We start from the raw sequence: 26,891 nt of genomic DNA, 5'->3' as shown, positions 1-26,891 counted from the left end.
ATGGAGCGTACGACCTTACTTTCCACAATTCTCGGAACGTTGTAATATACGTTGCACGGCGTATCCTTGAGACTTCGATAAACGGATGATTTCGCGCGGAATATGTAATTGCGGGTGGAGAGCCGGAGAAAAATTCGAGAGACATCGGATACTCGGCGAGGCGAGAAGGTGCGCGCAATCGTTTAATGCGTTAACGCGAGAGTGCGTATACGAGCGACCTTACTTTCCACATTTCTCATTGGCGCCGTATTCTCGAGTCTTGGACAAAATGCACAGAGTACCGCGACTTCGCGACAGTCGCGTGTAAAAAAAAGTTTTTCTGAAACTGCAAACGGCGCGCGATATATTTCACGTGAACTGTTCTCCAAACTGCATTTCTCTGTGCCCGAGCGAGATCGGCATTGTAACTTTACCCGTTGGATTTCGAAGTCCGAGAACTCATCTGAATAATGGAAGATTGAGACTGTTGTCGAGGAAGTTAATAGGCTTAGTTGCAGTCATGGAAATATATCGATCCCTTGAAACTAGAACAACCACGTCCTATTAGCTAGAGCTATTGTACGTCGACTTATAGTAATAATAGTTTTATCATAAATGTGACTTGTGTAATCTGTAACATAACGTTCTCTCCATGCTTCATTTATCATCGTTAAGTAATTTCTGCGAACGACCGGTGGAACGGCTCGAGGTACCGCACTATCCGTGATGCACTTTTTGCACGGACCCGCGCATTGTTCGTATCCCACCCTAGATCACGATACAGGAAGAGGTAGAGAGAGAGAGGGAGAGAGATGAAGAGGAAAAACAGAGGAAGAACAATGGTAAAAAATAAGTAAAGGAAAAGGGTAGGGAGGAGGATGGAAGGGGGAAGGGGAGGGAGAAGGGCTTGTGTGTGTGCACGCTGCTGTGCACCGAGAACAGCCGGAACGCGAGCTAGTGTTAGGAATGTGGTACCACTACTTGTCACAGTCACAAGCGCGCACGCCGCGCAGTACCGTCGGTGCATTATATTATGCGCCTGCCGCGCACGCCGCGTTGCATACAGGCGCGCACAGGCTGCCGCGAACGCGCGAGCGAGTAGCGAGTATACACTGCGCGACGTGCCGTATTTATTCGTATTACACATGCCGCCTCGGGGTGTGCGCCTTCCCCGGGAGAGCTTGAGATATCGCCACCGAGACGAAGACGATGGCTCTCTCAGCATCCGCTACTTCGGCCCACGTGCGCGCGAAAACGCTCCCGAGAGAGAGAGAAAGATCGCGGCGACGCGACGCCGCGATTCCGCAGTCCTCTCGCGCCGGTTCCACGTGGTCGACAAAATCGGTCGCGGTCGCGCGCGAATGCGTATAACAGAACTGTCTCTTTGGATCCGAGCGCGAGATCGGTCGGTAAGAATCAGGTATCTCCGGCGCGGCTACTTTTGAACAATATGACACGATTAAAAGCAAGCCTCCGTCGAGGAGTCATTCCTCGTTGGGCAATTCGACAAGGGCGAAAGAAAGAGAAAGAGAGAGGAAAATGGAGAAATTAGTCTTCTCTCTGCTCTCTAAAACTTCTAGAGTGAATTGTCCTCGGAATTGTCACTCTCTGAAGAGTGAACTCTTACTCTCGAAAAAAGATTGTAAATTGGGCCATGCTTTTTCAAGAGTATTCTACATTCACTTTTTCAGAACTGCTCAATATTCACTCTTTAAAACGAGATTCCACTTTGAAGAATTTCGAGAGAGTGGCCTTCTCTCTTTCCGCTTCTCTTTCTCTGTATATCCGTCACCTAACTTCCTATTACATATTGCGCCCTATCATTGGCAACCGCTGTTGCTGCTGCTGCTGCCGCGCCGTACGAGTAATTTGTATCTCGAGAACAATGTTTGTAGCCGAGCGTGTATCGGTGCGCTCTGTCCGCCCGCTCCCTGCCGCTTCTAGTCACGATTTAGTCAAGGATACACGGAGATCGTTATCGAGGCTACGCTCGTAAAACGATAGTCTCTCTCTGGTGCGCAATGCGGACCTGCGCGCTCACGGAAAAGTGTCAGCCGATTTCGCCGTTGCGCTGATCCCTTCAATGTAGATCTCTGACGTTCCCTTTCGTAACACACGGAGCTCTCCTCGACTCTAACGATCCCAAAATAGCAAAACATTTTAAAGAAATCTATGCCACGATTACACCTGGAGTAACCGATGCAACTTTAGTACTTGTCGCGATTCTACACTAAAAAATTGTTTATCTCTCTGGAAGCAACGAGAAATCCTTCTCTGACATTGGAGATCGCATAATTTCTAATTGGATATAAAAAGACCTATACTTATTCACGTGTGATAAAACCGGTATATACTGATCGAAAACGATTTTTTAAAGTTGATAATCAGCGCGTTATCAATTGGTCATGACACGCGACATCGAAAGATTAAGTAATTATTGTCGAAACATTGAATAAATACAGACGCATGTAGACGAGTATTGATTTTATCATTGAATGAAAATCGGCTTCCAGAAGCAATTGAGCGACAAAGGTATCGTTAAAATATCATTAATCATCTAACAGCTGATTTAATTATTATTCATTTTGTAAATAGCTCGGGGAAACGACTATATTAATATTAAAACATTTCACTGCGAGAATATTAAAAAAAAACTAATTATTTTCTTATACGATATTAACAGTAAGATTTCTTAAAATTAATTAAGTCAGTCTGCTGTGATCTGTCACAATACTAAGATTGTTAAATATTACAACGAAGTTTTTATTTTTATTTTTTTGTATAATATGTATTTTATTTTAATTTATAATTACTTTGTGACACAATTTAACATTTTAACTGCAACTTCTGTGCTGAAGTCGAGAACCGATTTTCTATTTTTATTTGTGTACGACTTTGTTGATTCTTATCAATTTTTACTTCAATATTATAGAGATATTGGTTTGCATACGATTTTTCAACCGTTTACTAACAATGTCATGTGGAGAATCGAGGAGTCAATATTCAAAAAAATGCGATTCAATGATTATATTTCGATGTCTGAGGATTACTCAATCCAGGAGCCGAAACTAATAAAATACTCCTATTAATTTTAAGTAGATTTAATGTAGTTTTAAGTATTCTCGTATTATTTTTTAAACCTAATTAATTACATGATTTGTTCATATAACTGATTTTATTATTTATTATCTTTCTTGAACTTAACTCTTAATTGCCCCTTTTTATTATTGTTTAATTATTTTTGTATAAAGAGTCCTTTGTCTTTCGATTTTATTTGTTAAAATTAATTAATTTCTAGAAATTAAATTTTGTACGTCTTTATACGAAACACTCTGTCTTAATTTTAACATCAAGATGAGAGTTATCCCGTTCGATTGAAATATCGGTCGGAATTCTTTTAGCGGGGTCTTTGGGTAGCTTCATCTAGAGAGAGAAATGCATTGCGTATAGTATTTTATTAGGATTATCGAGAATCTGATCATTAATCAGTATATCGAGCTAATTAATAATGTGTAATGGTCTGGTCGGCAGACAGAGATCGCGATCTCACGCAATCGTGTTGGTACTCATATCGGTAGCTATATTCTCCAGACAACCTTCTTTTTTTATTTCATCTTATACAGGATTAGCGCATTAAGGATTATCGTGATAAGCGACAGCATTTCTGTCGCTTCATCTTATAGTGTCACATTTTTGTTTTTATCGAACATGTAATTTTTTTAACAAACAACACGCGCGTAAAAAATGACTCCATAACGTCTTTTTTAAGACTTGCGTGCTCTTTAAGATTATCAAAAGACGTCATAAAGGTGTTTACAAGACTTTCTAAAAAGTCTGAGAATTATCTTTTATAAGATGTTTCTTGGAACGAGCTATTTACATGACTGAATGCAATATTTATTGATTAGAATACAATAATACATGACGTGGCCATTCTGAATGTAGCTTTAACTATCAGTTAAATCTTAAAAAATTGTGATATATCGTGTAATGTATTATTAGTGATATACATATATGTGTATGTGTATATACACATATAAATCTTTAAATTATTTTATAATTCTTCACGTCTTAATGATTATATCTTAATGATGAGAAAGGCATATTTATCTCAAAAATTAGTTATGAATGTATGATTGACCGTCGAATTAGCTGTCGGACCGAATGTCGAAGCTGATAATCCAGTTTTCAATTTCAAGAATGACGTGTTCCTCTAGTCGTCTTGCTCATTCTCTCGTTCGAAGAAGGCACGAAGACCGAGGGCAAATAAAAATACGATTCGTCGAGAAACAGAGAAAGAGGGAGATCTCTTTGCCTCTCCTTCATCTCCTCTTTCTCGTCGAGACGTTGAAGCGAGTCGATGTACGCCGTTGGGGTGGCAACGAGGGGGTGAAACAAAACGAACGAGGGAAACGTGAGGTCGAGAAGAGGAAGAAGATAAAAAAAAAAAATAAAAGAGGAGCGAGGAAGAGAAAGACTGACGACTGTGGATCCGAAGGTAGTGGGAAAGGAAGGTGGAGCGGGGTGCGGGGGTAGAGCGGCTACGGGGAAAAGAAAGCAAGAGAAGGGAGATAAAATAGGAATAAAGGGACGAGAGAAACGTAGATCGCCGCGAACTTCAGAAATGTCATATCCGTCAGTGTCCGGAGCTCTGCCTTCTGGAGGCAACCGGTTCCAAACGTACCCGGCAGCGGACGATAAAGTATTGTCCGCGCGCTACAGCGCGAGTCCTCGATACGCGCGGGGCCAATTACCGGGAGCTCGTCCTTCGCGGGATATACGCGCGAGTTAAATAAATTTCCCGTGGACATAGGCGCTTCTCGTACGCGAAGCTCCCGGATTCGAGATCGACGTCGACGTTACCGCCGGCGAGGATGATCGCGCGCGCGAAAGAGAGACTCCTGTCCTGCGAACGGCAGGGACAGGACTTACCGTGGAGAACGAGAATACTTTCAGGGATCTAATCGCCCAGCAATGCGTGCACGACCGTGCCGCCTGACCAGTCAGTCGCTCTCGCACGAAGGAACATTCGGATGCTCGGCAACGAGCGGTCGGAGCCAGCTGTATTTCGAGATCGTGTACAAGCAGAAATAATTCCGTGTCGTAACAAGCGATTTCCAATTTCAAAATAAATTCGATCGAGTTAAAGAAATATCTTGAGTGGAGAGAGTATACTCATATATACAACAAGTTATATTTCTCTCTTGTAGAATTTTGACAAAATTTCTCGCACGTGGCCAGAATCTGATCTAGGGTCTCTAAAAAATTTCGATGTGGATTTAATATTCTTGATGTAGATTTAACACTCATGCCATGTCTATATAATTTTCATATCACTTGTAATTAATACCAACATAGTGTAGATTTAAAACTCCTGGTGTTTATATCGACATCATCATGTGGATTTAAAATCCATGCTTATAAATCCACACCATGCTGGTGTTAAGAAAACACCAAGTGAGAATTATATGGACACCGCATGGTATTATACTTCACCCATGCAATTTTTCAGAGTGTAATCTTTACTTAAGGTGTTTAGAAAAATTTATTTTAAAAAAGTATAATACCAAAGTAATTCATATTCTGGCATACAAAATATCGCTTTTAGTTGATTTCTCTCGGATAGTCCACGAAGGCCGTGTTTCTCGTGTACGCCATAATACTCTGTGTGTTCCACGGTCGTCGAATTATTCTCCATTTGCTAATGATCCCCCGGACAGTCGGAACCCGCTCGTCTGGAAACTCGTCCTGCGTTCTCGTTTAATAACCATTAGCCGCGCGCGACGTGATGGCCGGTAGGTGCCGGCCGGCGATTTTCGGATTGTCCCAACCCCCCGCCCGAAGGGGCGAGGGTGTCAAAGATCTAGAGCAGATAGCGGCGCGGCTATATTGATGAGGTGGCTCTCCGCGTATTGATTCCAGGGCGGAGGGCTTTCCCCGCAACGAGCGCACCCCGCGGGCCCCCTTTTGCTACGCGCAAGGGTTGATAAGATCCGCCAGATAAGGCATGATTACACACCGCACCGTACCTACCTTTTCTCTCGTCCCTCCCCGGACCTCCCTCCCGTGCCTTCCGACCCTTGCGCTCCATTCTCGAGGTAAACAAGGGTCCGTTCTCGCGATGGACGTCGGAACAAAAATGGATCGAAGAACGATAGATTTTACTGAGGCAGCGTAATTTCAGCGTGTGTCAAAAATAGGCCAACAATTAAGAGAAGTAGAAAAATATGTATTAAACTTGTATTAATTTAATAATCTTAATCATAGAGAATGATAGAGAAGAGCTCCTCGTTACGACATAATTGCGTGTGGCAGTTGTTGCTTATCTCTCGATCTTTGAAATTTTTTTATGACATGCACTACAGTAATCGACCACCCCGGAAACTGCAAACTCTCGATCACGCACTGGTCCGCGAATTTGTTCCCGAACATCGATAGAACGCGAGACTGCGTTCGAAAGAGAAGTACTCGAAAAACGTTACGAGAAAAAAAAAAATCGGAGACACTCGATTGGTACTGTCTCAGAGTTCATTGTGACGCAATGTACAGGGAAAGCGGGTCAAAGGAGAGCAGTTTTATGTCTTGCGTAGAGGACACGCGTGCTATCCCTCTCGCTCAAAGAAATTTCAACAAGCTCGCTTTTATGCGAGTCGGCGGGCGGGAGGCTCCCCTGTATTTTGTGCTTTCGCCGACAATGACGCAGGTATAGTTTCGCTTGACGATGCCCTGCCTTTCCGAGTGCTGCAGGGTGCAGTGTCATCTTGGGGGGGTTAAGTGGTTTGTGAGTAGGGGGTGAACAAGGGGCGAAAGTGGAGGGTCAAAGGTGGGCGCCTTTCGTAAAAGAAACATCTTATGCGCGCCGTCACCGCCATTATATCTTGGCACACAGTAATCGATTTTGTTAAGTATTCATCTTATCCACTGTATGCGCTAAGTTTTTTTTTTTAATAATGTGATATACATAATATATAAATAAAATATCATTAAATTTAGTATTATTATTTTATGTACGAATACACAATACGTCAAGGGAAGAAAATGATCAGCATAATTAAATGCAATAAAATTTAAATAATAATTGTTGTAATTATTATTATTAATGCATTAATTTAGTTTCAAATAATCGAGACGGATCACTTATTACGTTGAACGCTTGGCAATAATGATTCAAAGCCCGTAATCTCGGAAGAGCTAAATAATATCGTTCATTAATTTGTTTCGGTCAACGTCCATTGCGCGATGCACTAAAATTTACCTGCAGCGCTGAGTTTTCGGTAACAGTATCATCCATTAACGGTTAAGTGGTTCAACAGGAAGAACCAGAGAAAGAGGGACGAGGGTATAGAAGAGTGAAAGGTAGATATATACGTGCACACGTCGGGGAAGGATCGAAGAAGAAGGCATTTTATAATACGAATACCTGCTCCCGCGTTCCCTCTCTCCCGCGCTCGAGAGTGCATTCGCGCGCCGCGGCGCACCGGTTCGGGATGCGGGGAAATAAGCCGCGGTTAGTCCCCGAAGGATAAAACGGATCCCGCTCCTTTTCGTTAAGTGTTTGCTCCTCGCATGACGTTGAACGAGGGTTGTTACACAGGTGTACGCACAGGATCGAGTTTTCGAGTTTGCCACTCCCTGAGAATGGGAGACGCTTGCCTACGATAAGCTTCTCGCTCTCCTCGCTATCGGTTCTTCTCTCCTTCTTTCAGGGATATGTCGATTCGGCAGGCAGACAGCCGGGAGGGATTTTGAGGGGTTGATGTGTCACGCTAACCCGCGTCAAGCTTGTGGCTTTTTGATTCTGCGCATAAGCCGATGGATCGAATGCGCTTCTGGCGTGGGAGTAGACGGACTCGAGCGTGCTTGAAAAGAGTATTTCATTCCGTCGCGCGTTTTATAATCCTTTCTCGTATAGCGCGAGTCTAATGATAATTTTCATGCACCGCGTATTTCTTGAAACAATTTGTTCGAAGAGCAAAATTTAAAAGAATGATATATATGTGCGTGATGTAAGATAAGAGTGTCTTATTTTCAATGTATATTTATAAAAACTGTGACACTTCTTTTTTTTATATTATAATTAGTAATAAGATGAAGGTTAATGTAATTGCTTAACGAATCTGTTATTTTGAATATTTAATTTAAACGATCATTTTTCCTCGCCATTTTTCTATTAATATGTACTATATTTGTATACACTAAAATAAATTAATTAAAATAAAAAACCGTTGCTTATCAATTGTCGATATACAGACAGATATAACCCTGGCAAAAGAGATAGGAGAGCTTTAACATTTTATTGCTTAATAGCGCTACTAAATGGACCGAATACTAAATCTGCAGATGAAGAAAAAATTTGATTACACAAACATGTAATTGTATATATAGCAGATAGTGCGGCAATCGAAAAATATGGAAAATATTATATCTTATAATTGCTTGGGTTAAATCTAATAGGCTTTCTGCAACAAGCTATTACTCAAGCTTAAGTCTTAAGCCGTAAGAAATCGACTAATCATAGAAGTCGACTCTATTCTTCTCACGTTCGACTGTGATTGGTCGATTTCTTATGGCTCAAGATTTCAAGCCTAGGTAATGGTTTATCGTAGGAAGCTCATAACTAAGATGATCACGCGCGACGGTTGTCCGAAACGCCAACGTAACGGGTGTGATATCTGTGTCTTCTCTTTTCCAAAACTGTCGCTGCAGAGTGCGGCGAGACGGGCGGGCACCAGCTGCGCCAACTGCAAGACGGCGACCACGACCCTCTGGCGGAGGAATCAGGCCGGTGAGCCAGTCTGCAACGCTTGTGGGCTCTACTACAAGTTGCACAACGTGAGTAACACTCATCAGTTTATTATTTTGGCCACGACACACGGCGGATGCATCGCGAATCACGGAGTGATACGACAGTTCCATAATACAACTGCCTTTCTCGGACAGAAGCTTCTTCTCGACACGTTGTTGAAACTTATAGTCGGCAAATTTTTTACGCCTTTGTGGCACGCTTCGTTTGTAATTAGTCGATTAATTGCAACGGAGAAAGTTACTCTTTAACGCACCGCTGCGATATAGTTTCGAATTAATCACAATACTTATCGCGGACAATCGCTTGTTAAACGGTATCATTTTAATATCTTACGTAACATAATCGAACAGTGATAATTTCAAATGATTTTCCTTATTATATTCGATTGATAATTCAAAGCATTTTATTCGCACAATAAATACCATCAATATTTTATCTTAGTAATTTTAGAAATCTGAAATATCGTATAAACGATATTCGCGGAAAATTAATGTGGAGGAAAATCTTTGTTTATTTTTCACTACAATAGGTCGTGTTGCTTGCACTTTTTATAGAGCTTCTCTTTTCTACTCAGTATCTTCGCTTTCTTTCTCTTCAACACGCGAATGTACATATATTTATCTCGTTTTAGTGCAAAAATTTTGGGGAATTTGAAGCAACACGAATAAGCCTAATGTTATTCCCGTCGGAAGCAACCACGCGGGTGGCCGTTTGCAAACACACGAACCCACACACACAAGTAGTTCCCTCGAGACAATGAAAGCAACGCTGTGGAGGGGAAATACCGGTGTTGTACCAACAATTAGGATGCTTTCTGGTTTGCCGGACGTGGTCCTTACACACGTACATAGGCCGTCTGGAAGGGGTGGAGCGTGCTCAACGGCGTGTGACACCGGAAGCGCCGGAAGCGAGTGCCACGACTACGAAGGGGGGACACGATAAACGTAATCGAGACGGAAGGGGGAGACCTATAGGGAGAGCGGGGAGAGTGTCGCTATTTTTCCCTTTTTCTTTTCGTCGAAGACGACATTTCCAACCCGCGATGCACGGCGTTATACGTTGGACTGTGGTCTCACTCTCTGTTGTTGCTAGTGAACTTCCGCAAGACGGAAATCTCGAAGATGACCGAGAGCGTGTAGGCGATGGCCTTAATAGGCGAGACACGCGTCGCGACGGTTTCTAGCCGAGGAATTTCATCGAGTTAACGAGTTCACGAGATAAAACGCACGCGCCATTCCTCACATACCATTGATTCTCGAGTAAATGCGACATCTGATTTTTCAAACTATTTGTAAAGAAATGCATGTGTAATCTTTAAGTCCCCGGATTTATCATTGGTAATTTCTTACAATAAATCAATTTCGTTATAGACAACGCAGCCGTTCTCTCATTTACGTATTTTACCCCTGTATAATTAGAAACAGATTTTTGTACAGCATTTGCGTCCGTATAACATTTTCATAAATGCGACATTTCCTAACTTTTCTTTGATTTTCAATTTTGTGGCTCTATATTATTACTTCTTATAAGATCCCGCCTCTTGAAAAAAAAATTTCCTTTCTGTAAATCAATCGATAGAGATACGCGATTGACCAGTAGGAATTATTATTAATGTATAATAATAATTCATGCTGGTCGTCTTCCGATCTCCCAAGAAGTTCTCGGTAGCAGCATCGGCATTATCGCGACGAGATTAAACACGCGATAACGGGAGGATGCGAGTAAACGGAAGGGAAAAAAGCTGCGTAAATTCGGACGGACGATTTGCTCGGCGATGGACCCGCACAGTGCATCGCCTTGTTTCCGCGTCACGACGCGACGGCGGGGACTGGTAAGACAGAAAGCCTCACTGTGTGACGGGAGCAAACGTGACGAATGTCCGTGTGGCGCGGTGAGGTCTGCTCGCACAGAGAAATCGCGAGCCAATTAGCGCACGCTGCAAATGAATCCTCTTTCACCCGGATCCCCCGACGGCGCGGCGCGGCGCGGCGCGGCGCACGCTCTCCGGGGCCCTCTTTCCCTCGGTCTTATCGCGATTAGCTTAGGAGAGATTGCGCCGACTGGAAATCAAGATACGTAGCAGACAGACACGGATACGCCCCTAACACGCGGGAGGAAGACAGGAGGGTAGAGTCGTGAGCCCTATTTCTTGCGCCTTTTCGAGGACGACCGCGGATTTCTATACTTGTCCTGACATCCGTTGCCACGATGCGCAAGAAAGTGAAAACCAGTGTGCCATCGAATTTCAGAAATAGAAACACATTCTACGTAGTCGATGGTGATTACAGCCTGTCATTGCGTGCGCGCGTTCAGCGTTAAAAACTCAAACGGAAATGTTAAATGTAACGGGTGAAAGCACGATGAGTTATAATTTATAATAAGTATATGTACATGTATTTTTTTATATAAAAGTAATATGCACTTTGTGAACATATTTTTTATTTGCGAGTTTCTATCTTCCATTTTCGTTCGGATTGTTGGTTAAAAATTGGCGCATAGTGTTTTATACAATGTCTGTATTTATATTAATTTTTGTGAAAAGTGATTTTTACCGATAAATCGTCAGCTTTCATAATTACCATTTTTACTGTAGGATACATTTGCTGTGTTACATTTTATACGGTACTTGTTACATTGAAACTGTATTAATGTATGAGGAATTTAATGGCGAGCTTCCGGCATCCCGAATGCCTGCCTGCGGGAAAGGGAGCGATCGTAAGGCGAACGCAGCGCGTTTACTTCGCGGAAATGAGAAGTCTCTTTGCTGAGCAGCGACCGATTTCAATCGGGTCCCTTCCCACGACCAACACTCCGATTGTTCCGCACTTCGGAAGAAACATTTGCCGTTTCCCGAATACGCCCGCTTCCGCTTCCTCCATGACGATATCTTTAGGAGATCCTTAGGGAGGAAAAGAGAAATCAAGTTTAGAAAGAGCAAAATAGATAGATAGAGAGAGAGAGAGAGAGAGAGAAAGATTGCATAGGGAGAAACGTGAAGCCGTAATGGATACTTAATATCCCGAGAATTTTCCTTGTAGCGGATAGGACGCGACACGAAGTTTTTCAAAAGCGAGAGGGCCGACAAAAGATCCGCCATTACACGGCGAATCGAGCTGATGCGCGCAGGGCGCAATGAAACGCTTTCTTTCGATGAGAAGTGGAGGCAAAAGGTCGTCCCTCGGCCACCGTCGAAGCTAAGCGACGCTTGTCGCCGACGTGGCGTCGGTCGCGTCGTTTCGGCCCGGTCCCCAGAATGAAAAGCGCGGACCGCGGTAAACGAAGTATCGAGTTGCCATTGTCATCGAGCCTCCCGATATCTATTGTCGATTTCTCTACCGTGGAATCTCTAATTCCTCGCCTCTTCCTTTCTTCTGTTTCTAACTCGAAATGGCCGCGAGCCGTACTTTCTCCTTGCGAATCACAGCTTCTCCGTATTTTTTTTCTTGAGTATAATTTACGTGAAATGTATTTTTTTACTTACTTGCAAAAGTAAGTAAAACGAAACACATAAATTGTTTTTTAAAATAATTGAAATAATTTCACAAGTGAAATATATCGAAGAAAAGGGAGGGGAAAACTTGAAGGCGATTATACCTATGACGGGATTCTACAAGTTTCTGATTTTTTATTCTCCATGGCATTCGTACAACACACACTCGCGCGGATTCCTCACGCGTCAGTCGGGCATATAGCCGTACTCGCGTGTGATTCGTGACACACACGCACACGCAGGATAGCCGTGGCCCGAGTGGTTGGAATAGGTGACTGTCTCCGTTGACGTTAAGCCGACACATTACAGTCTTAGCGCCGGGGCCCCGTGTCCGAATCTTTTCTTCTTCCACAGCTCGGAGATGCGAGGGAAGAAATGGACGCCCAAACGAAGAGACGGTTCTCGAAATAGTCGATGCCTGACGCACTTTCGACAATCGAAACGCGGCGCGATTCGATAGTCTTTCGAGATGATCTCGAAAGTCTTGTTTTCTTATTAGAATTACATCGTTAAATGCATCAAACGAATTCTGACTGACTAGTAAAATTATTTCAGAATTATTGTCAATTGCCAACTATTAACGTTCAGTTATCAACTCGATCACAGAGATTTTTATCGAGAGATATTATCGTGAAAGTTGTTTCCGGAGTTTCGCCTTCGATAGGAAAGACCGCGACGAATCAATCATTTCAGTGGCAGACATATATTTCTCTTCCCGTCTCTCATATTTGTGCGCTGTCTCTCACGCCGTGAGTTTCCTTTCTCCCTCTCTTATTCTCTTCTTTCCTCCGACTTCTCTTGCGAGATCTCCGACAGGTCGTGGCGGGGGTGAAGGAAGGTGGAGAAGGGACGGGATTGGGTGGAGAACGACAGATCTGGCGTCGTTAAGATAGAGCAGACCGATAGCGCTCCATGGCTAAACTCAAACACGCACACGCGACTCGGCTCTTCGCTTGAAAATACATGGATTATTCGTGCCCAAACACCAAGCTACCGGGTGCTCGGAATATGGTAATCGTCGCCCGAAACCAGCCTCACGCGAGGCATGGCTATGCGGGGTCAGCAAGGTCACACTCGACTTTCGTGGCTGTAGATGGAATTCTCCGCTTACAGTATGGTTTCTACAAGCTAAGCCATGCGGAAAATAAAATTTCATTATATTGTCAAACGTATATAAAAGCTGTTAAAGAAGGGATTAAGTGAGAGAAAATCTGAAGGCCAGAGACAAGTTATTTCTACTTCCTAAGTAACACGCAATGTCACAGTGACGTCAAATTGATGTAAAATCAGTGAAACTTTCATCGAGTCTCAATCAAGATGACGTCATCTCAACCTTATCGTAACAATCGAGTATTACTTAAATTGACTATATTTTACGGATGTAGGAAAAACGTTCGAAAGGAATAATCTATCGGTCGGAATAAAAGTTTGTAGCGCTATCTGGTATCATGTCTACATGTTTAAAAAAAAAATGGCGATTATACTATTCGACGGAGAAAAGTTTCAACTTTAAGAATCTGTAAAACAAACTTTATATAAGAACGTTAAAAAAAAAAACGATTTGTAGAGAAAACTTAAACTTTCACATAAAGAGGTTAAAAATTTTCGCAAGTTTTTTTGGGTGTGTAACAGATGTGCAAAAAATGAGAAGAAAAATTTCTATTTTATCCCCTAGTAGTTTTCTATATAAAAAAAATTATTAAACTCAAACTCAACAGACGTACATAGTAATTTTTTGAAAGTAGAGATTTTAAGCTTCGAGAACTTTTTAAATTTAGATTAATTTTGTTTTTTATACCCCGTATATTATACTTATACCCGAGTAACCTCTGGGACAATTATCTATCAAATTATCTATCATCTGAAGATTCTTTACGCTCGGTGAAGCGTTATATTCATTGAGATTTGGCCTCGATAGAATAATCAATTGACAAAAGCATCTAACTTTGCGATTAAATCTGCAAGAAAGAGTCTCCGATGTAAACGTCTTCCGTGGCTATTTTCGTATCAACGATGGTAAACAAAGGTACCAGATGCTGATCCGGGACTCATTAATTCTACAAGGTTGCTCGATAAAAATTCAGATCCTCCGACAAAGTATCACGGGAATATGGACTTGCTTTCAATAACAAAGTTAGCTGTAATCCAAGATGCCGCTAGCACGGTCATCATGCGGAAGGACCTCCTGGTCAGGGGGATGGACCTGGGCCCCTCGGCCTTTCGTGCGTGCGCCACACCGAGGCCGGTCTGAATCCGAGGCGCCGAACTTCTAGTATTACACGGACTGCACGGATTAGTGCGCGACAAACAACGTGTCAACGGTGTGTTTGGCCAGTGCCGTGCTTTCAGTTTCCGAGAAAGGCGGAACGATGGGAATTCGCGATCAAGTTCGCATCGATGCCTCGGCGGCAACATTGTTGCTCAATCACGCTTGTGAATCTCGTAATTTCTTTGTTCTGCAAAGTGTGAGGCCTAACGAGCAATCTGTTTCTTCTCTTCGACAGAGAGTTACTGTTAAATCCATCGTGTCAAATTATACCCCATTTTAAGTCACTTTTATTTTTTATCACTTTTACAGATCGCTACTGCTCTTCTATTCAATATGTTCTTAATTTAACTAAGATAATATAGAGTGAAACAATTTAATAAGAAAAAATGTATTAAATTTGAGACTTAAATTTAATTTATTATTTACTAAATGCATACATTAAGATGCGTTCACTTTAAAAAATTTACATTTTCACATTTTGGAATTAAAAATAACAAAATTTTATTTAATTTGAGGGATTGGATTTCTATGCTTTGCTCTAACAAAGAAAAGCGATAGACGTACGTGGATGCTAAAAGCACGGAGCTTTTAATTATCAATATTTTAAAAAACAAAAATTTTATCTCTTTCGCAATCGTCATACTTGTTGCAGTCGCGCATCCGATGACGAAATTGTCGTCGAATTCTTGCCAATCGACTTTTGTTGGGGACACGCGGTATGTCTTATACGAGGAATCGTCGCAAGCATATCAAGTGGCATCGAACGGACTTCGATGTAATTCGGACTTCTGCGTAATTCGATTTTATGGCTTCCTCGCGAATCGGCCCTTTTAGTTACCTTTCGATGTGTGCCGCGATTATAAAATGTAGAATTAGCATAATAATTTGACAGTAAACTGTTTACTTTCTGAAAGAAAAAAATTTTATATGCAAAATTTATATTTCGTAACCGTAATTACATTTAATTTGCAATTTAATTTAATTTATTGTATATCTATAGAAGTGCACTGAGATACAAAGAACATGAATACACAATTGATGAAGCATCAGCAATGCTATTGCTATAAAGCCTTCCAGAAACGAATTAGAATGGTGATTGACATTACAATGAAACAATGCATTACGCATAACTAGAATGCAACGAGAATATTTATACACTTAGACTTAGATATTAATGAAGTACATAATGTACACGAGAAATACATGAAGGTTAAAAATATAAAACGATGAAAGGGATCAAAGCAATACAAGAAGTAGAATGACTGCAATGTTCGATGCAGATTGAATAGCAGCTAAATAAGAACACATAAATTCGCCATGTAAATTCATTTGTTTAAATAAAATCTGATTTAATTTTCGGATAATTATCGTCGCTAAATTCGTCATCAAAGATTCAAGATGTCTTGAATGGGAAAAGACGAAAGAGTCGCCATTTAAACAAACTGCAACGTTTTTTTTTCTTATTTTCCCGAGGTAAGTCGGTCGAGGTAAGGTCTCATCTCAAGGCGTAACGATCCTTCTGTCCCGAACTTTTTTTTAAAATAACTGGAGGGAGACGGAGCAGAGAGAGCAGTCCTAAAATTATTCCTCTTATCGGTCAATCACAGTGTACGTCCTCTATACGTACATACACATATGCGCAAGCATATACAGCACGCGTAGCAGCGACCGACGAGATCGAGATCCATATCGGAAAAGACAAGGTGCCTCTGTTCTACGTGAGGATTCTCTGGTCGTCCTCCGTCATCCTCTTCTTCACCTTCGCAGATGTGAGTTGTAAAGTATAGGTCCTGTTTCATTGCCTTCTCGTTCTCTTAATAAGCAGCAATGGAAATTCCTCTTCGCCGCGTTATATGATATATGAAAAGATTAAGCCTTTGTAGTCGCCGTGTCGGATGCGTCGTTATCGAGCTTTAATTACGCGACTTTGTCGCGGAAAAATCTTAAATTACTTGTCGGATTCATCTCCGTGTCCACGAACTAAATAAATGACGTGAGATCTTCGATCTTTATGAAGTTCATAAATATTTTCAGCTTATAATTCTGTTAAGATTGATAGCGAGTTATAATATATGGCTTCATCAACATCGGTTAACGTTACGATTATCTGCCATCAAACAGGCACTGCGAAACAGCTATAATTATTGCTCCGGACTTGGCATTATTATCCATGCTATTGTCATACACCGTGAAAGGCTGCTCCGCCGTGCATCGCGCGCTTGAAATTCACTGCGCCGGACATTTTAAGGCACGTCGAAAGTAGATCGTTCGCGAATGAAGCAAAGGCGATTTTCTGGAGTGCGAGAATGTGATCACGATTTCAATATCGATCGATCGATCGATAAACAGATTCGACCGTAGCCGTATCGCTTTTTCGGAGACTAGATTTTTCATTCATTCGGCTCCATCCCGGTTTCGCGATGCAATTTCGTATGCGATCCGTGTGCAGTTACATCGTGTGCGATCACATCAATCTGCATACGAATTCTCGGTCTTTCCTCCACCTCGTCCATCCTCTTCCCCCGTCTGCTCTCATCTTATCTCTTCGTTTATTTTTTTTGTCTTTCTCTCTCTTTTTCTCTCTCCTTTTTTTTCTCTTTCTTTCCGCATTCAACCTTTTCCGCCGGTTAGGTACGTATCTCCTTTATTTCCCTTCTCTCCTCTCTCTTGTTTGCACCTCGCAAACTTTCGGACACCCGCGAACTCCCACGAACCTCCGCTGGTTCCTATTAAATCCGTTGGTATTGTATTCAAATTGGTTCGAGCTTTCGCGTCCTACCTCTACGTCCGCTCGTCTTTACCGCGTCGTTCTCTCAACCGCTCATCTGGTCGCTTTGTCGCTCATTAAAGGATCCATTAACGGGTATAGTTAGTACTTCATACAACCTTAACACAACGTAGCGAAACAACAAGTGCAAAATGTTATAATTTTTCATATTTAATCTTTAAGTATATGGACGATTTAAAAGTACACAAATTAGTAAGTGAAGTGTCAGAACATCTCTAAAAAAAATTTAATTTTATATTATATTTTTAACTGTGTGTGTGTGTGTGTGTGTGTGTGTGTGCTATTAAGTTATAGTTTTTAAACATTAGTTGCATCATTATAAGATAGAAAATATATGAATTCTAAGATTTTTAGATTAGATTATCCGCGTTTATTTTTATTTCCTGTTCCCAAAGAAAAGTTTTAAAGAAAACAGCTCAGGGTGCTGTAATCACCTTACCTACTCATTTAAATGTTAATATATTCTAAGCAATAAGAATTATAATTTGGAAACCCCATATTTCTCTTTTTCGACTATTTACAAAGGGAAACATATACTTTGCGATAACCAGAATCGGAAATAAAAAATAATTTTAACACTTATCTCGTGACGAACCGTGAGATTTTATCGTAGCCCTTTACGTCTAATTATCGCCTAATTTTTTTCATGCGTGCGTCGGTACTTCGACTACGTCGGTCGACGTTGGATAAAAAAAATGTGGTTCGCAAAGAGCCGCCGCACGTTTCGTCCTAAGAGAGCTAGAGTGACCGCGTTAATTCGACAAATTCGGCCAATTGCGTAATTCCGAAAAGAGTCGTTGACCGTCTGGACGCCGCGCCGGGTGGTGCAAAAGATGAGTAAAAAAAAAAAAGAAAAGAGTAGCGCGTCGCGAGGGCTGCGGGCGGTCAAACTTACGAGAGGGAGGTAAGAGAGGAGGATGATGCGCCTCCATACGCATGATATGCACTTACACCACCTTCCTCGCGTCCAGAGCGCAATACCGGGAACCTTTTCCCCCAAGTTAGCAGTTGTGTCACGTCGCGGCGACTACAAAGCACCGCGATTCCTCTCTGCCTTCCTCCCCCCCCCGTCTTCAGCCCAACTCGATGCAATACACAACACTTGCATACCATACTTATTTCGTACTTAAGCACCGCACGGAGCGCGTGTGCATCTCTGCACGCACACGAGCGTACGTTTCGTTACATATATAGGGTGAGCCGATAATTAAGTTCTCCTTTGAGCTGACATTCGTTTCTTTCTTTCGCGAGGCGTATTTTTCTACGAGGTATTTATCGTTAGATCGATTAAATTCGAGATACGCGATATACAAATTGAACTTTCGTTTCATTGTAACATATGAATTAAATATTATCTTATTAATATACCGAGTTCATAATCGGAGTTTGATTTTATTTATTTATTTATTTTGTTTTGTTTTGCTACCACTTCCATTTTACTTATAGTAATTTCTTTATATTTTAAACAATCGCATTCATAGCTCGGTAACGATTGAATTTTGTCATTCTTTCAATTTTTTTGTGGCTGCGGTTGACAGGTAATAATTTTCCTTGATCACCCCTTACATAAATAGGTACAATGCAGGTTGTCTTCTTTCGTGAATGCGTGCGTGCCGCGCGAATACGCTTTCATGCCGATGAATGATGCATCGCGGACAACGCGCGCCTACGTTAGCATCAGTGTGTAAATAATGGATTAATTAATAAAAGTGCACGAAGCAGCGCACGCCCGCACCGGACTTCCTTCTCCTTTTTTTTTTATACTCTACGTAGTTATTATACCTTTTAGAAGATAATTTTCATATCATATACATGGAGCAGATGCAACCCGCACCTCCGAAGCGTCAATGCTGTTTTACTGCGTCTTCGTGTTAGTAAATGTAGCACGACTCACCTCATGTTCATCAATATTCCATGAGATTATTGTCACGAATCGACAGTTTTTGTCGCAATAACGCAATGATTTTACTTGTTAATGGTACTCTTAATCTTCCAGAGCTGATGGTGGATTTATTAGACCCATTCATTTATAAATCTCATGGTAAAAAATGTCGAACATTACGATATTTATTATGTTATATTTGCAAATCCAATACTTAATATCAATTCTTTTTTATACAAATTATTTTGGTTCTTTGAAATTAATTAGTTGTTTTTTTTAATTCTCGATTACACAGCGAGTTACTTGGATCAGAAGTGAAAATTAGTACTATGAGATTGTAAACTGTAGATAAAAAAACTGTGAACCTTTCTCTATATTAATTATCACAAGGAGATTTACTCGTGTTTTGCGTTCTCAAATAGGACGTTTTATAACTTAAGTGTAGTGTACATAGCTATTTTTAAGGATTAATTAACATAAATCAAATGAATCTCGGCGCTAGTAAATATGACAGATTTTGGCGTTAGCGCGTCCGCGGATGCCATGCAATTGCGTCATCCCGTTCGCTCGACCGTTTATTTTTAACAGACGTATTATCGTTAGTTTCAATCAAAATGAGAAGCCGACGACCTCCTATACACTTTCTTCTTCGTCTCAACGAGAAACAATAGAAAACGCGGCGCTTCTTCGTGCGAATGCGCGGGCAAGGCGTGGTCGCGCGAGATGCACAACGGTGACGTAGCGTCTCGCGAATTGCTCTCGAGGACTGTCGATTCGTTAATTGCACCAGCTTCCAGAGACTACCAGGAATCTGAGGGATTCCTTAATTGCGCGCTCTCGTCTCTGGTAAGCCGACGAGATTACGTCAGTAATGTGCGCCGCACTCGGTCCCTCGTCGCGACGTCTCGTCTCGCTTCCACCAGAATCAATTCCGAGATAGCGAACGAAACTCGCACTGCTGACAATAATACCTGCATCTTTCGAGTAATAAAGGAAAGTAATTTAATCGGATGGTCTTTTTTCTCTCAAATCCAGCATTATAAATTAAATTAAATCGCAGGAACAGATAAACGCGCTCGCTGACAAAGACTGACTTTTGACGGACGAAAAAAAGCAATGAGAATCGATTTAGCATGACTGTATGGGAATCCGAATGGAACGTTGCGGAGAAGAAAAATCGCAGATTGAAGTTTAGAATAAAGAAGGGTATTCCCCGACGCTCTGCCGTCCGTCGAACATGTAACACGCGATGATTTACGATCCCGTGTACGGAGCGCATTGCCGAGCATCGCCGCGTAGTCGAACGAAGAAAACGCATCGCGCGTTGCACTCCAATGAATAACATCTTCCGACGATCGCGTTATTCTCTTTTTATTTTTCTCTCTCCCTCTTTCCCGTTACGACACCGCATTGTTCATGTCAGTAATTTTACGGTCCTTCCTTGGTTGATTTTTTCATGTCCTTCATTACACGTAGTTCTTTTATTCTCTTTATTATAACTATCTCACGGAAATGTCGCGACGACGTGATTAAGTTACGTATCATTTTAAATTCTTCGAAATTCAGTGTATCTGTTAATTTCTTCGAATTGTAATTTTAATTAATTTTAATCTGTCTTTGTCAATATAATTGTGATCATAAATTATCGTGAATTTACGTTTTCTACGTAGTATAAACTTTAAACTTAGCGAACTGTTGTCTACGACTGTTGCAGGTGAACCGGCCGCTGACGATGAAGAAGGAAGGTATCCAAACGAGAAACAGGAAGCTCTCGTCGAAAAGCAAGAAGAAAAAGGCCGGCGGTTGTCTAGGTCTCGGTGGTGTCATGGGCGACATGATCAAGGCCAGTGGACACCTTGATCTCGACAACAAGCCCTTCCACTCAGGATTCGGATCGCCAATGGGTAAGTTGAATTCTTGGACTTTTACAAGGACTTTTCTATTTCAAATTCAATAATTTTATTTTGAAAAATCGCGTTTTATATATATAATATAACACCAGAGACACAAAAAGATTACCCCTCTGCACTCAACTTGAGAATAATCACTTGAAATGTTTTACATCTTAACGGCGAATAACGGCGTGTAAAATATTGTTTTTGTATACATATATGAATATATTATTCAGTATAAATTATTTTAATTTTTTATAAATCTTGAAATGCAATTTCATCAAAAATCTACAATAAAAACGTTAATTAAAATTTTTATTTTTTAGAATTACTGTCACAATAAGCTATTTAACGTGCTTATTCCGTTTAATATTTGTTTGGTTTCTATACTCTTACTTTTTTTCAGAAAAGTGTGATATTAAATTCATATCTATAATATTCTCATGATTAATCTCACTAATAAATTGCAAAACAGTCAATAATATATACAAAAAAATATTGTTAATAATAGTGGTTTTAATTAGAGTGTAAAAAAACTCAGGTGATCGTTCATGTACAAAGATCAGATGACTACTTCCGCAAGAAAATGACTCAAATTTAGATTTAACTTAGATTAGCGGCAACGAATTAAAAATTCGCAATTGTATGGTATTTTTCGGTATAATCATCTTTGTAAACGACTCAGTACGACCGAAAAGAATCCACCGTGTCCCCCGAGAGGTCTCTTATGCGAAATTCATGGGCACAGGAGGGGTGCTTAAAAGAGCGACGCTTCCCATTATCGTTGCAGGTACGTCGCAGCATCATCACACGATGCATCCGGCGATGCAGCATTACATGTATCACACGGGTGTCGGCGTGGCCGGAGGTCTTCATCAGGGATTTGCGCCACCGGCGCCGCCCCCCATCCACCCGCACTCACATTCGCATTCCCATTCTCATCACATGACGAGTCTTCAGGGTCTGCAGCTGGCGGCCACGACGAACGCAATGGTGAGTGCACGATTGTTACCTTCATCGGCGATTGACCAAAGGCTTCGACCGCCGATAATCGATCAGGATCTACCGCGTAGAGTTTGTCGATTTCTCTCGGGTTATGAACCGAGTTCAACATGTTGCAACTATCTCGCGATAGCGAAACGATACGACCGCGTCATTTAGATCCATAATCCCCAAAATTTCAGTCTTACATTACTCGATAGAGAAAGGATCCCGCACTAATTATGGAAAATTGAGTCCCAGTGAATTAGTTTTCACACACACATAGAATGTAACTTACAATAATGCTGAATAAAAGTTATCATAGACACACAAAGCATAATTTTTGAATTATGATGTATCAAAGGTGCTCACAAAGAGTACAATTTTTACACCTTTTTGATACATCATATATAGCTCAAAGTATCCGTTACTGAACTTTGCATCTTTTATTCACCATACTATATATAGGTTTTATATATTATACTTATATAGTTATAAAAACTAACATTTCACTAAGACTCAACTTTCCATATAAACAATATGGAGCCTATTGAAGAATTAAATATATACAATATCTAAGCATTACTTTCTCCCGACGACACGTTGTTCCAAATATTTCAATCGTCACTGTCAGTGTAACTTCCATCACGTTTGTCTATTTCCAAGCGGTAATGTTAATCGTGTCGCGCTGGTGCGCGCGAAAGAAGAGCCTTCACTCAGAGCGGCCGGCAAGTAGAGCATCTCAAGAGTGTGGTAATCTTTGTCTGGTTTCAGACCGGCTGGCGATCGGAGTACACATGAATCGCGAGTGACTAGCAGCTCAGGACGCAGCCCACCACTGTCTCGTTGTAATGTAAAAAGCAAGGAAAAAACAGAAAAAAAAAAGATAAACTAAACACAAAACCGCCGCTCCTCTTCTCTTTCTCGCACGCGGGCCTTCCTCAGCCAAGGGGGCCACGATCGATCACTGACGACACGAAAATCCCGACACGCGGGATCCCGGGATTCACGTCCTTGTGCATGGCCGTGAGAGCGTCTGTCGGATCTCTCTTAAGTGAAAGCTCATGTAAATATGTAAAGTTTCATGTAGGGCCATCGAGCCCCGGCCCCAAGTACAAAGGAAAAATCAGCTACTGTATTGAGTCTTATATATGATATATAACATGTAAATAAATATATAGATACAAGAATTTATATTATATGTGCGCGCGTACGAGCGTGAGTGAGCGAGTGCATGCGGAAAGAGCGGATGCGTGTGTGCGTGTGATGACCTGTTTTTAGGTGACTCCTCGGAGGATTCTGGGTGGACGATCAAATCGGATCAAATGCCGGACCGTCGCGCGGGATCATAATGCGCGTTACGTAGGGGAGGGGGCGAGCGGGATCTATGTAATTATTCACTCTAAAAAATATCGGTACGGATTTAACACCACACGGTGCTCATATAATTCTCACTGTGTTAGTGTTGACACCAACGTGATGTGGATTTAACACCATGGGTATTAAATCCATATCATGTTGTGATAGTCATAGGTTATAAAATCTACACCATATTGGTGTTAATATTAATATTAACACGATGAGAATTATATATTAAGAGTCCACATGGTATTCAATCTGCATCTATATTTTTTAAAGTATTAAACTTTAAGTCGTAAGACATTGATTAATTACAATCGAATGTACGGAGCCTAGAAAAATTAAATGGTCAACTTTTCTTACGGCTTAAAACTTACTACTCTATTGTTTAACAATGTGTTAGGACCATAGCACACAGAAAACTTTAAGTGGTAAAACGTAAGCAGTAAGGAAATCAACATATTGGATTTGCTACTGTTTACGTTATGGTGTTGCGATCTCTAAATGGCTGAATGGCCAATTCGCTTACCGCTTACATTTTACTACTTTCTTTGTATGCCATGGCCCTTAAGCCGTAATCACACTACAGGCTCCCAACTCTGACTCGACTATACTGACTCGGACTCCCGACTATAATTCAACCAATCAGCAGCAGCCGACTCGAGAATAGAAATCACTCTATTCGATCGACTCTGCAGTCAGAATCGGGAGTCTATAGTGTGATTACAGCCTTATAGTCCTCCCGCGCGACGGTCGTTGACGCAAAGATTACGCTTCGCGCCCAAAATCGATTCCGAGTGCGAAGAGTCGCGGTGTGCTGCAAATGCGCGGGATTCCGGAACGCGTGCATGCTACGCACGGAAATCGACGCGGTATCGTGCAATTTCAAGAGAAACGTTTATTAACGGGCGTTCGTAACTCGGTGCGGGATCGTTTGGACGTTCCTCGGAAGATCCTCGCCGTCGGTCGCGTGTTGCTTCGCGTGAGTTACCCGAGACTCGTCGAAGCTCCGTGTCTCATTCGACCGCAATTAAGCGAAACGGCAATTAACAGTCTCGCAAATGGTAATTTACGAAGCTCGCTATATTCTATACCAACTCTTTCGAAAGAGAGAAACGTTCTCTCTTTTCAAAGAGCGATTACTTTTCACTATGTAGCAATCTAGATTGTTAAAAAAAAATTTGATGTTTCTCTTTCTGGCAGTTTACACGTTTTTCTTTTTCATTCAAGTAGATGCGAGCAATAATAAACAAGGCACTTCGATCGCAGTGTCCGTTTTTAGGAAACTTTTTACGATACAGCCAATCGTGCGTGGAATTCAATGTCTTTCCAAACGAGAGTCGATTGAGCCTCACGATCGGTCGAGAAACACGTAATTTATTTCCCGCAGGAATTGAAACTCCTTTTTACAACATGTCGAAGATGAAGTTGAGCCTCGATCGCAGATCAACACCGATAATCTCCGAAATAGAGCTTTTCCTATGTTTTTTTAAACTTTTGACTTGTATTTTGCCTCTGTCTGTTTACTGTCGGCGTCCATTGGTCCAGCACCGTTCTGTGTGTCGTACCGGTTAGTGATAGCTCACATAAGTGTAATAAAAGCGCATAGAGTAAATTCATAAATTATATACGAAGCCTCCGACGATCGCAATCGATTGGCCCGACCTGGCGCGGCGCGGCGCGTCGATGCGATCACCGGATCGCACAAGCGTTAGCTTCATAATTTAGTCACGGCGAACATGAAAAATCCACACTTACACACACAACACACACACACTCACACATCGAACAGTCAGTGCAAGAAACACAAGAAACACGCGACTAAAGGCAAGTTAAATGAAGAAAATAAAATATATGTATTATAAATATATATTGGAACACGCGCGGGCGGGCGACCGTCGCGCGCGCATTAAGTGATTGTGCATAATTAGCAACTAATTGCGCATCATAAACAACCATGCATATAAATAGTCAACAGGATATAATTGAAGACTCATCGGCGAGTGAACACGACGCACGAGATGTCGTACAGAGGTGAGACACCGGGTGATCATTAGCATTGTCATTATCGCTATCGGTCATCGATTGATTGTCCATTGATTGATCGCGCTACTCGTGAAAGACTCACTCGCTTGGGTTCCGAACACATTGTGATTTTTCGATTTTAGAGATTTTACCACTCGCGTATGTTTTTTGCGACTAAATAGACGTACATAGGTAATACGAAGGTGAGAGGGTAAGGGGAGAGAGGGGGGGGGGGGGGGAGGGGGTAGACAGACGACGGTATGTTCGTGATTTCGGGAGGATGTCGCGCGGTATCTTTTCCTCCCGCCGCGAGGACGAAGCGAGCAAAATATGGCCCTTCGGGATCCCACGGGGGGACGACGAGTGGCGGCGATTTTCCAAAAGACTGAAGGGACGAGAGCAAAAAGTCGATATCGATAGTCATTTTCGTGTGACATCTTCGCACGTTCAAGAAATCGGGAATGGAGGGGAGGGGGGGAGGGGGCCGCGAAAGGAGGAGAGGAAAGAAGCATCTATTATAGTATTATTAGGAAGTAGCGTGTAGCCTGTGTAAAAACAAACAAAAAAATATATATGATTTTTAAGAGAGGTCGATCGCATCCGCACAAATGGGCGAGAGGAATTTAACGGTGGTGATGTATTTGAAATGTAACGAGATGAGAGAGAGAACTTTGAGAGGGGGTGGGGAGAATGGGGGAAAAGGGACAAAAGAGGGCGGAGCGATCCTTTCGCACTCGACGGACGTACGGCGAGGATGTTTATTGGATGTAAAAAGTGACACATTGTAAGATATCATTGTAAAAAGAGGTTTTAACTTAAAATAAATTAAATGATAAATCACGCATACACACCGACCAATCTTTAATGGAATATTATGTGATTAGATGTGTATATGTACAATGTATAGCATTACGATGCTCTCTCTCTCTAATTCTCTTTCTATTCCTCTCTTTCTTTCTCCGTCTCTCACCGTCTTCCTTCCTCTCATGTCGCCTCTCTGTCTCTCTTCCTCTTTCTTCTTCTACCTCCTTCTTTCGCGCTTGAAAAACCGTCCGTGTATTCTTCTGTCCTGCTGCCTCGACTTAACACCTGATTTATTCCCGCAGAATCACATTCGGTTGTTTTTCTGCTGGTCGCCGATAATATCGTCGCGTTATCAGAGAACGTCGTTGATGCGACGTGAATTTTCCTCGACGACTGGAAATCAATGCACGACGACTCGAGATCAATGCGCGACGACTGTTCTTTAATAAATCAGACGCGCTGTACAACTACGGGTATTACGGAATTATTAATGATTTTATTCTCTCGTATACGTGTTTCTTTCTCTCTCGTCGTGAACGCATGACGATGTTGTATCGTTATCTCGGACGATGTCGCGCCCACGAAATAAATTTCTTTTCGCTCCGAGCTCGGGTGG

The 26,891-nt window shown here is 41.8% G+C and overlaps 1 protein-coding gene across 1 annotated transcript in view; it reads left to right on the top strand.

Annotated features, from left to right (window-relative positions):
• Positions 1-23,497, top strand: part of LOC108780902 (GATA-binding factor C) — a 76,457-nt gene extending 52,960 nt beyond the window's left edge. The window contains exons 4-7 of the mRNA XM_018548736.1: positions 8,673-8,811; positions 20,929-21,118; positions 21,897-22,099; positions 22,862-23,497. Of these exons, the coding sequence (XP_018404238.1) occupies positions 8,673-8,811; positions 20,929-21,118; positions 21,897-22,099; positions 22,862-22,888 (559 nt within the window). The 3' untranslated portion in view covers positions 22,889-23,497. The remainder of the gene's footprint in view (positions 1-8,672; positions 8,812-20,928; positions 21,119-21,896; positions 22,100-22,861) is intronic.
• The last annotated feature ends 3,394 nt before the right edge of the window (positions 23,498-26,891 follow it).

Source organism: Cyphomyrmex costatus, unplaced genomic scaffold (assembly GCF_001594065.2).
Source record: "Cyphomyrmex costatus isolate MS0001 unplaced genomic scaffold, Ccosl1.0 scaffold75, whole genome shotgun sequence".
Taxonomy (NCBI): Eukaryota; Metazoa; Arthropoda; class Insecta; order Hymenoptera; family Formicidae; genus Cyphomyrmex; species Cyphomyrmex costatus.
The sequence above is the reverse complement of the archived record's forward strand: the minus strand, read 5'-3'. Positions and strand labels throughout refer to the sequence as shown.